This window comes from Diadema antillarum, unplaced genomic scaffold, assembly GCF_040938485.1.
Source record: "Diadema antillarum isolate AM-2024a unplaced genomic scaffold, OU_Dant_1.0 seq00001085_RagTag, whole genome shotgun sequence".
Taxonomy (NCBI): domain Eukaryota; kingdom Metazoa; phylum Echinodermata; class Echinoidea; order Diadematoida; family Diadematidae; genus Diadema; species Diadema antillarum.
Genome location: NW_027271905.1, coordinates 331009 through 343048, shown reverse-complemented (window position 1 = coordinate 343048; position 12040 = coordinate 331009). Strand labels below are relative to the sequence as shown.

Sequence of the window (12040 nt, the reverse complement as noted above, 5' to 3'; positions counted from 1 at the left end):
AAAACACAACTGAATGTTGAATTTTGTTTATATTTTATCTTTTATGTATTGTTGTCCATGCATGACATCATCGCAAACTGTAGTAGTCTTCTCATTCAGCGGTGACTGCATATCAATTAATTTGTGCTATGCATGAGAACAGGAGAAAAGAAAGAAAAAACAGAACAGAAGAAACTAGCAAGCCTCAGCGGTATATAATTATAGCCTCTCGACGTGTATTGATGGGATAAAACCTTAGAGATATAAACACGATGGTCCAACATTTCGCGGTGCATGTGCATACAGTAATGAAGAGCGTAATGATAATCTGCTACGTTGAATACAGTAGATACGTGTACAATTCTAGCACTGTTACGTCAAATTGGCAATGCTATCTACCCCGAATCCCAAAATGCAAACACGTATTGTACGTACACACGACACACACAAACCACACTCGACTCATATTCTATTTCTCGCATTGACGGTTTATCTCGACAACCATGGCGAGTACGAAAAGACCCCCTCCGAAAAATGTTGCATCAAAACTTCTTTCACCCAAAGAAAACGACACGGTGTTTTCTATGGTTGGACACAGGAGTATTGTAAGTATTGCTCTTAGTAGTAAAATGATGCATTTCTGGTTGTATAAATGCCCATGTTTTATGTGATGATGCGCGGGTACTTGTGTCCCGATCGTGATTGTAGCTTCCGGGTTGTGTATGGGACTGTGATGTGAAGACAATGTTTTACCCATATACCACAACACACGCCTAGCCGTAGTAGGCATTGCATCGGCTGTGGTACAACCTCGATCGAAATATATACATTGGCCATCATAACCGCATCAGACCGAAGCTTTTACTATTTTAGTATTAGCAGTCATGACCCTGGTGAAATGTGTGTGGCTGCTACTCCTGAGTTCTGACCTAGGCCCCTACAATGCTACATAATTTTACAAATAACTTCGAAATGCAGGAACGGGTCATCAAATGAAATGGTCTAATTTGTGATTGTATTTATTGTAGTAGGCAAGCAGACATTCTCTGGAAAGCAGTAATATTCATTAGAAAGAATCATTATAATATATACCCATACATAGCATAGAAACATAGGCCGAAACATAGCATAGTAGAAGTCTAACGTTAGCCTTAAAGGTAGGGGATACCTTTTACAGACCTCCCAAAATGCAGCAAAACATCAAATATGAACCTCGGGGGACTTGTTTAGGCCGCTGCTGAGAAATTTGGAAGTCAACAGTTATCTACAATTTGAATAATGCACAAAACTTAACTACTCAGTAGTTCTGTGTGTCAGCCACACTTAAGCCTGTTTTGTTGCAGTCTTCTGTATTTTTTATCTATGAACACAAATCTAAAAGTATAAGAGCTGATGTAATAACATATAGAGTGTGTGGCAAGAATGTGTATAGAAATGTTTGTAAGTTTTGATGAACTTTCTTCACAAAAATATACATGATGGACACACATGCAGTGCATGGGTCTGCAAAGGTAGCCTAGTAATGTCCTGGAATTTACGGTGAGCCCCGAAAAAAATTCAATTCAAAATCTAACGCAACGGTCAAAAAAGTGTACTAAATGTTACCTTCCACTTTCAATACTTTATGGAAGTTTCTAAAATGATACTCTCTTCAACATACCACTGTATTTATACAACTCTTCATTTAAGGCATGCAAATGGGATTCCCTACCTTTAAAGTTTGTGTGTTTCTTTTGCAACCATGAAAATTAGATTGCTTTCATAAGCTGGTACTAAATAAGCTAAGTCAGTAAGTGGTAACATTAGACTTAGAGTATAATCGTAGAAGTGAAATAAAATTAATTAGCTCCTCAACTTTTCTCAGAGTGATAAAAGTACACACTTCTTTATGTTTATGTCTGATGTTGAAAGGGGAAACAATGCTATACAGCGTCCGCACCAAGGTTCGACCTCCCATGCCAAGGTTCATGCGCAAAAGCACATAGAGTCTAGGTTTTTACTAACTGCGACAGCCGCCACCTGCGTGTGGCGGCTGCGCCGTGCTCCCATGAAAGATCTTCATGTTGAACAAACGGGTGCCTTTGCGGCGCTATATTTCCTTAATTTTTCAACAGAAACTACTAGGAATACTTACATATGTCGATGAAACCTAAATGACTATCATCGGCGACTGTTTGATGCATTTCATTGCTTGTGATGCACAAAATGATGTCTTACAAGCAGCTCACCGATGTTCACAGAATTCACAATCACTTGCACAAGCGCACAGAATACTTGAACTAACATAAGCGAAACTGCGGGGAAGCCGCCAGGACCGCGCCTGGCGGCGCGGTCTCCGGGGCTAGGTTTTTACAAGTATACCATGTAGCTGGTGGTCAGATATTGGACGGCATTGTGGTTGAACATCTCGATCTCCAGTGAATTTGTTCAGACCGAGAAAAAGGTCGAACTGTTATTCTTATCTCAATACAAAAGGGTAGTGTATTTTTGAGTGACAATTGGTTGATTTTTCATTTCTTTTATAAAAAAACTGATGTTATTGTTAATTGGACTGGTCTGCTGTAGATTTCATTCATGATTTTTGGAGACATTCTTAAATCAGGCAAAATTTTGTGAAGTTTGCAAGAGGGATATAGGACCTTTAAAACCCAGGACACATAAATTTAAGTCAGTTATGCTGCATTTCCACCATGTTCCCGGTGGCCATGGCTGGCACGTCTCAGGCCACTGTGGACAAAACGGAATGGACATGAGACAATGCAGGGGCACGGCATGGGCAAATGTGACAGGCTATGATTGCTGTGGATGCTGTGTGTGATTTTTAAACTAAAAAAACTGCCACGGCTGTCCTCTGGGCAAATGAGACACCTTGTAGGCGGTGGTAAAATGGGGTGAACGCCACAAATGTGACAGCACGTAATGGGCTGTAACAAAACTTGGAGGCGGTCCGTACTAGGGCACGACGGAAAATATTGTGCAGTCTAGCCTGACCAGGTGCCGTAAGAATAGCGTTTCAGCGGAGCGAGGACTGGAACGAACAACACTAGAATACAAAGGGGAAAAAACAGAATATCTCATCTATCCACAGTAGTGCTCTACGTTTCGGGCAAATGGGGCTGCCGTGGCATCCAGGAAAATAGTGAAAATGTTGCAGTACTTGTTTAAATATGACAATTGCATCAAGCTGTCAAGGATGAAGAAATTGTAGATGATACAGTAATGTTCAGTATGCAACCGCTGGGATGTGAATCACTAAAAGCATCAGAAACCCGGAAAACTGTAATGAAGGTATCTTTGATGCACATTTAAAGAGAAAAACAAATCTTTAATGATGCTTTCTGGGCCAAATATTAAATGTAAATGAATGGTTTGGAGTGAGAAACTTCAGATTATATGAAGTATAAAAAAGTTACAATGAAGTTTTTGATTGGTCCGTTGTGTTTAAATGTGTTATCCTGTGGGCACTTGGAAGTGCTTGTCGAAATATTAGAGCAAAGTTTTCTGAAAATTGTGTTAATTTGGTAATTTATTTATTTATTTATTTATTTATTTTTTTGCCAGTGCTGTCATAGGCCTTTATACTAAGACAAATGCATATCAATGGAAAGCTAGGAGTCTAGAGGAATAAAAAATGCCCACACTTGGAAATCGATGTTCAATGACCTACAGTGTATTTGTATTCTGTCAGGTGTTGGTAGTAATGGCTCATGTACAATACAACCATGTACATTGTATCTATATACATACACACACATGCAAACACCAAAAATATGTCCGTGCAAAATGCTGATGATATAAAGTGATTCAATGATCTGTAAAACAGTTTGAAATTTGATGTCCACTAGTTTAGAATTCTGCAGTGCAGTACAGTATAGTGATTAGTGGAGTGAATGCGATTTCGGCAAGTCTTCTCAAGATGGTCGTGCTTTGAAGAGAACTTGTTAGTTAAGTTTCTTTTAACAGCGTAAGACATTTAGGAGTTCTACTACTTAATGCTGCTGGACCAAAGTACCACAATATCCCCACACCATGTATACATTGCTGTTGCTCATGGGGCTGTGGAACAGCCTACTTCACAGAGAACAATAGACAAAACTGAACGTGCCAAAGTTATGATACAAGACAACGCTTTTATTTTCTTTCAGTTTGCTAGTTTGCTTTATTATTTGCTTTGTCTGTAGTCACTTTGATTTCAGTAAAGAAGAAAAAAAGTTTCGAGTCTTTTTGCATTGTTTTTGTTAAATAATGTTATACATGGTTTTGTTATTGTAGTTGTCCTTGTGTCATGGAAGAGACCTTGCTATTATGCAAGACTTTACTTGCAATTCCTCCTCTCAGGATTGACCTAGACCCTGCACAAGACCATTATAACAAGACCCAAGACCACAGTGAAGACGCTTTCTTTTAACCCAGGAGATTTCAGAATTTGTATAATCTTGTAGTACTTTAGTCATTTTTTACAATCACCACAAATGATAATTTTCATGTTTGTATCAGAATAAGCAGGAACTAAAAAGTAATATTCAGTGACAATAATAACAGAATTTCAGGAATTATCTACTGTCATCAACAAATTATTTTGTATGGTATTTTACTTTAATGCTGAGTAGGACATTACAAAAGTGTATATGTCACATTTTATAGTTCTTGAGATATTCATGTTTCATTGTACATACATCTGTGGAATTTTTCAGAATGTGTACAACATGTCAAACAAACGAATTATTTTTTTTTTCTGAAAATGAAATGTACACGTACATGTGCATTGTATTTGTATATCTGTGATAACAGATTCATTCCAAAATCATTTTACACCTTTCTCTAACTTGAATCACATTTGATTTTAAGTCATGGACAGATAAATAAAATTGTGACTCATAACCTCCTGTATTGGGTGGTACCTGCCTGATGAATTTGGCTCTCAGTGCATTCATGTGGATCTCTCAGGGATCTTTTTCAATAATGCATTTTGCTCGAGTTTCAATTTGAAAACATCACCCCTTTTCCTCTGACCCAGTTTACCGTTAAAATGGATCATGGCATCATTTCTATGAAGTAGGTTAATTCCTTTTCTGAGAGTTTATTGTTTCAGGGCTAAATTCACTTGCATTAGATGAAGCAAGCTGCAAAAAACAGGTCATCTGAAAGACATTGCAATTAAAAAGAAAAAAAATGCACAATGTCATTCTTATATATTGCAGGTATTTTTGTCCAAGTCAGTGTACATGCATTGCAACAGTTGTCTCTAACATGTTGCCAACTCTAGAGATGTAGCTCAGCCATGAGAGAGGCAAGCAGTGTCTCCTCACAATATGCAGCTGGCCAAAAACAGTTTCTAATTTTAGACATGTGAAGGAAATACCAAATGGACATGTGGATGTGTAATACAATATATGTCTGTCATACTCTTTTATGGACTGCTTAATTTGATCGCTGCCCTCTGATTTGGTTTTGATTAATTAATCTAACTTAAATAGATTGATTTAATTAAACAACAAAGTCTTGAAGTGTGTTATATGATGCATTCTCAAACATTGATATCATATCATTCATGTAGTAATACACACTTTGTTCAGAGAAGACATTATATCATGGACTGTTAAACGAATACGGTTTAATAGTGATATTTCATTTGGTGTCCATGTACAATTGTATGATAATAATCGGATAGAAATGACAGTGGAAGTGGTTCTTTCTGATTCGTTCAATTATCTTAAATATGTGGTAGTAACTATACGAAAGGTGAGTGATGAGAAACACCTACGTGTATCGATACATGTAAGGCCAAGTAAAAAAAGAAACCAGTTTCTCGTCCTCGCGCGCATCGATTTTGGCCGCCGCGTCGATTTTTTTACTATTTACTATTTTCAAAATGGCGCTGAAAATACCAAGAAATTCATAATTCTCGTCCCAGCCCGCTCCCCGCCCGCATCGATTTTCAGTTGCCGCATCGACTTTTTTGTTATTTACTATTTTTTCGGCCGCCGAAAAAAAAAAAATCGACAATTCACCTACCAATCGTGATGTCTTATTTAAGCGTCCTCTACTTAGCTGTAGTACAGCTGTAGCTTCTGTAGTGCGTATGTAATAACGCATGCATTTCACACTGCGAGCTCGGCAAGAAGGAATGACCCACAAAGCAGTTGAACTGTAGTTGGATGGGCGGGCCTGGGCTGTGATGTATAGCGCACTCGGTAGGTCGTGATGTAGACAGGACGTTGAGCACCTTCTGTACATTTCTCTCGTGCTGTTGCCCGCTTCATGTGCTGCTAGATTGATTGCGCAATGTAACCACAAACCCCGTTATAACGAGGTCCGTGAGACCGGCGATACTACCTCGTTATAACCGGTACCTCGTTATAACCATACTCATCAAAAACAAAGAAAAACATAAGCATGACGTCATATACCCATCAATGAAACTTAGACATATCCTTTGCGTTGTTATTACACAATTATTAAGCGTTATTATTGAGAGAATAAAGGGAGATTTGTGAATTAGACGAAGAAATAGAGGCTGAAATGATAAGTTAATTCTTTATTGTAATTCTTGTTTGTGAAGCTTTTTCTAAACACCAGCGCAAATATGGGGGCAAATATATAGAGTAACATACAGGCCTTGTTTACCGTAGGCCTAACTTGCTAGGTATTTTTACGCTGTTGGTGCCCAGCGGGAACTTGAAATGCGATGATTTCATGAATCATTTCGGCTGTAATCGTGTACACATGTACAATGTATGATCGTTGCGCCCAAATGGATTAAAAATGCGTTCTTTATTTTCTTTCGAAAATCTCTTCGCGTTTTGTACGACCGTTCTTGAAAAATATATCTAAATGAAAAAAAAAAATATCTAAAAAAATATCTATATGTGACAGTATTGAATGTGGGAGGTTGTCATCCTGTTTACGCAAATCTGTACCAGATCTATTCAAACTAATAAATGCGTTTGTTTCTTTTTCTGATTTAGGTTAACATGCGTCATTCAACTTTTTTACGCTACTGTCACCTGGCGAGATCGCGATGATTTCAGAGTAGTTGTTTACCGCTAACTTGCGAGGTATTTTACGCTGTTGGTGCCCAGCGGGAATTCGTTAATTTCATGAATCATTTGGCTGTAATTTTATACAATGCATGATGGTTGCGCTCGAAGGGATTAAAGATGCGTTCTTTATTTTCTTCCGAAAATCTCTTCGCGTTTTGTACATCCGTTCTTGAACTGTTGAGTGCGTTTGTTTCTATTTCCGAGCATCGATTAAGTAGGTTAACATGCGTTATTCATCAATTTTTACGCTACTGTCACCCGGTGAGATCGCGATGATTTCATTAATTATTTCGGCTTTAATCATACACACTCATATTCAAATTATCATTCGTTAAATGATAATGAACAAATCCAGATCTATTCAAACTAATACATGCGTTTGTTTCTTTTTCCGAGCTCCGATTAAGTAGGATAACATGCGTTATTCAACTATTTTTACTCTACTGTCACCTGGCAGGATCGCGATGATTTCACTAATTATTTCTGCTTTGATCATACACACTCATATTTAAATTGTCATTTGTTAAATGATAATGAAAAAAATCCAGATCTATTCAAACTAATAAATGCGTTTGCTTCTTTTTCTGAACACCGATTAAGTATAGGTTAACATGCGTTACTCAACTATTTTAACGCTACTCAATAATTGTCACCCGGCGGGATCAGGGCGATGATTTTATTATTTCGGCTTTAATCATCCAAACTCATATTTGCTCAAAACCAGCAAAAGAACTGGAAGTTGGAACTAAAATCGGAAAGGATATAATGATGAGGTGCACACACATTCCAATTGTCCATTTTTGGTTATGATTTTATTGTCGCTACATGAAAAGTTTTTGAATGCGTTATCTATTTTTTTCTCGTTGCGCTGTGGTCTGACCTCATAGCACGCACGCGTTTCTCGCGAAAAAGAAAATCGAATGATTATGTTTTAATTTAGTAAGAACATCGGAAGGTGTTCCTATGTCTTATCGCGTGATTAAGAAGAAAACATGGAAGGAACGGTTCTCTGCAAAACGGGAAAAGACGTGGATAGCGAGATTTCGGTTTCCAATGTTTCATTTGTCGCGTGTTTGAAAGCGGCAATTTGGTCAAGAAATGGAACCTCGTTATATCCGATCAAATTGCTTATGTTTTTCTTTATCATGATTTACCGAAATTGTCCTCGTTATAACCGGAATCTCGTTATAACTGAACGCGTTACAACCGATTCGTTCTGCCATTACACGCAAAGGAAAACGGGACCGACGCGATCACCTCGTTATAAGCGGTTCCTCGTTATAACCGAACTCATTATAACGGGATTTCACTGTAGTAGAGGAGACCAGCCAGCCAGCATAGCATCGTTCTGGAGCTGGAAAAAAAAAATCGTGGAGTGATGGAGAGAACCGATCTCAAGCGCACGAGTGCACAGCGAACGGCTTTAGTATTCAACTGGTTCGTATTCTGTCTTTCAGTAAAAAGGAAATCAGGTGGTTGTTTCACAGGGTTGACAATTGGCAGTACTGTCTGCGGCATTTTAAGTCCTTGAGCGAATAAGTTTTCATATGAGAAAAGATCTAACTCAGTAAGTTTGTGTTGTGTTGAAAGGCAAAAATAATGCTGTGCATTTCCAGAGATATTATGGTTGGATTCGTAGGTTCAACAAGTGATGCATAAATGTGTATATTTTATGTTAAAAAAACGTGTTTCTTTTCCATACCCTTGATATGACTGAATGAATACAGTCACGGTGTAGTTAAATTGGTATACTTGTCATGCATAAACAGCAATATACGCAGATTTGGTATTAAATTGTGCATCACTCAAATGATAAGTGGTTTATATCACTGCTGCTTCTTGGTAGCACTGTAATGATGGCCATGGAAGAAATGAAGGGAGAATGTGACTTACCTTCACAGGTACATGTTTTACAACATATGTAGTTTTGGTATACAATCATTCATCATCCAAATGATGAGTGATTATCAAATGACTTTTTAGAACATGAAGAAACATCTTTAAATGTTTAATGCTATAATGCCATATCAGTCAGTATCATTTTGACATCCATCTGCAATTATTGAACAAGCCAGTTTCCAGTTGAATGTGCTACAATAATTGTACTGTGAAGAAATGTAGATACATACCAGCTGTGTGGACACAAAAAGTCACAAACACAAATGATAAACGAGACATGAAAACTCGTCACATTGAGGACGAGTTAGGTGATACGCTTGTGGTCATCAGATGACGGTCATCTGTGATCGACAAGAAAAGAATGTGATATAGGCACCTTGAAGTTATATTGAGCGTGCATGCGAAACCGTTTCTGTAACCACTCGGCCGCGGGTCATCCACGGAAATGGTAAGAAAAAAACAACAACAATGTATAGATATAACAGGGGGAAAGTCAATGCCCACTCAACTAACGTGGCCATGTGAACATCTATTGCATTGCTAGACGGAAAAGCGGCCTTGTAACGACTGAGGTCGCTATGCCATTTCTGGCAACTTGGGAAAAATACGTCCCGCAGACATAAAACCTATAATCGGCTGGTTTTGATACCTTGCCTTTGATCACAATTTTCAGTGTAATGACGTCATCAAATTACAAAACAATGACATCGTCTTGAAAGACAATTGTTCAAAGTACAACACCTCAGTCGTCGTCATTACATACTATGATCGGTTTGACAAAGTCAACCTGCAAAATTTTGCTGCAGTCGAAGCAATGTGGTCTCCAACACACACAAAAGAGGGATATGGCGTGTGTGTGTGTCTGTGTGTGTGTGTAGGTGCGTTTATATACGAACGTGATTTCTACATGGACGAATATGTAATACAAAATTGAAGAAAAAAAAAGTAAAATAGCTAAGTATTTTGTTTCGTGATTTTGTGGGGTTCGAACCCGCAACCTCAAGTCTCTGAGACGTCGCCTTTATCCACTCGGCCATACGTCTCGACGAGAAAATATGGGGAACGTAAACTTATGTATGTGAAAGATACATGAGGAATCGTTTTGTCCACATTCCATTTTCATTTTCAGGTTTAAGCTGCAAAATTGTCAAACTGATGAGGAGATTTCAAAGAATAAAATGCATGATTACTGCAGCTTATTGTCTCAGCTACAACATACTAAAGTTTCAGAGGAAATGAAGCAAAATCAGCTGAGATAAAGGTGCTTAAACGTTGTTAAGTCAATGCATGGTTTAAAAAAAAATCACCTCCCATAGACAATACACGTAAACTTGTCCGATTTTGAGTCTTTACCTTTAATAACAATTTGAAGTATGATGGTGTAAGTCTTCTCGAACCAAGAGTGTGGAACGGAAGCTTCTACGTGAAAGATGAATCATGACGATCACTCGTGACCGACACATCTTCAAAGGGATCAGTTATTAGAAGTGGAGGCCCTCGTGCCTAGATTATTGTCTCAGCAATTCCAAAGCAATGATACCCTTACATTTAGGTATACCATAATTTCCCTCTGAAATAATTGGTATTATTCATGTACAATTGCTTGCCTTGTCCATAAACTTTGCTTTACAAACTTTCAGTGAAAGGTGTCATAACATAATTCTGTAACTCCATTAGCAGTGATTGACTACATAAAATAATAAAGATATATCAAATTGAACGCTTAGCGCGTATAACTAAGGGGGATTTTAGCCTGATGCTGTGTTATTCACTGCTCAGATACCAACAACACTCATTACCTACGTCTACGTATAGAGAAACAGCCATGACTAAAATAAGGTTTTCCTTTTCTTTGGCAGATAGACACACAACCCCTTTGAACACACTATAACTGACATGGAGGGACATGGAAAAGTTCATTACTACTACTAAACAGTGATGCTTTCTCCTCATGTGGCACAAGATACCTCTATAGCAACATAAAACCTGTCTACAATTCCGTTATTGGGTCAAACAATAACAACCTGGAATTTCAAAGAGACGAGCGAGACGCCATACACCTGGCCTAGAATTAATTTATTCAGTTGCCATTCCTGCTCCAGTTGAGTTATGTAAATTATTTTCCGACCTGTCTTGTGCAGTGTAACAGGAACAAACGTTGAGAAAAGGAAAGAGAAAACGAAAGGTGGCAAGCGGGGCACTGTATACCAAGGGCACTTTACAACATTACGTATGATAAATGAAGCAAATCCAACCTCCAGCCTCCGACAAAAAAAGGGAACCTGAGTGACTGTGTGTCGTGGGGTAATGACATCGGAATGAAGCTGAACTGCCACAAGAAAAACAAAGAAAGAGAGAGAGAAAAAAAAATAATAGCGTCCTGCGGGTCCCGAACATCTCGTCCTAAGGTAGCGCATAATGACCATGCAGCGCGCTAAGCGACTATAAAGCCACACGGCTGTCCCGAAGATTAGATATGAAATTCATATCTTTATATCATTTACAACATGAAAAAGTTCATTACTACTACTAAACAGTGATGCCTTCTATTCATGTTGCACAAGATACCTCTATAGCAACATAAAACCTGTCTACAACTCCGTTATTGGGTCAAACAATAACAACCTGGAATTTCAAAGAGATGAGCGAGACGCCATACACCTGGACTAGAGTTAATCAATTCAGCTCCCATTCCTGCCAGTTATTTAAACGTACATGTTCCTACCACCTATCCTGTTACAGTGTAACAATAACCAATGAAGAGAAAAGGAAAGAGCAAACGAAAGGTGGTAAGCGGGACACTGTAACAGGGGGCAATTTACAACATTAAGTGTGACAAAATTATTGAAGCAAACCCAATCTCCAAACTCCAATACAAAACAAGGGAAATAGAGCAGCCGTGTTCACGGGTTACGCACACTTGATAAAATAATACGATAAATGATATCGGAGTAAAGCTGAACTGCCGAAAAAAAGAGAAAAAAAGAAAGAACGGATGAAAGTCCTGCGGGAGTCGAACCTCTCGCCTTCCGGTATGGCGTTATGAACAACCAGCGCGCTAACCGATTATGCCACATGGCTGTCCTGAAGATCGAGTGCAAAACTTAAATCTAAATACC

General features: G+C 38.4%; 1 protein-coding gene across 1 annotated transcript in view; it reads left to right on the top strand.

The window, feature by feature from the left end:
- The first annotated feature begins 445 nt into the window (after nt 1–445).
- LOC139743483 (actin nucleation-promoting factor WAS-like) overlaps nt 446–12040 on the top strand; it is a 56357-nt gene continuing 44762 nt past the window's right edge. Inside the window, exon 1 of the mRNA XM_071653967.1 lies at nt 446–584. Coding sequence (XP_071510068.1) covers nt 483–584 — 102 coding nt within the window. The 5' untranslated portion in view covers nt 446–482. The remainder of the gene's footprint in view (nt 585–12040) is intronic.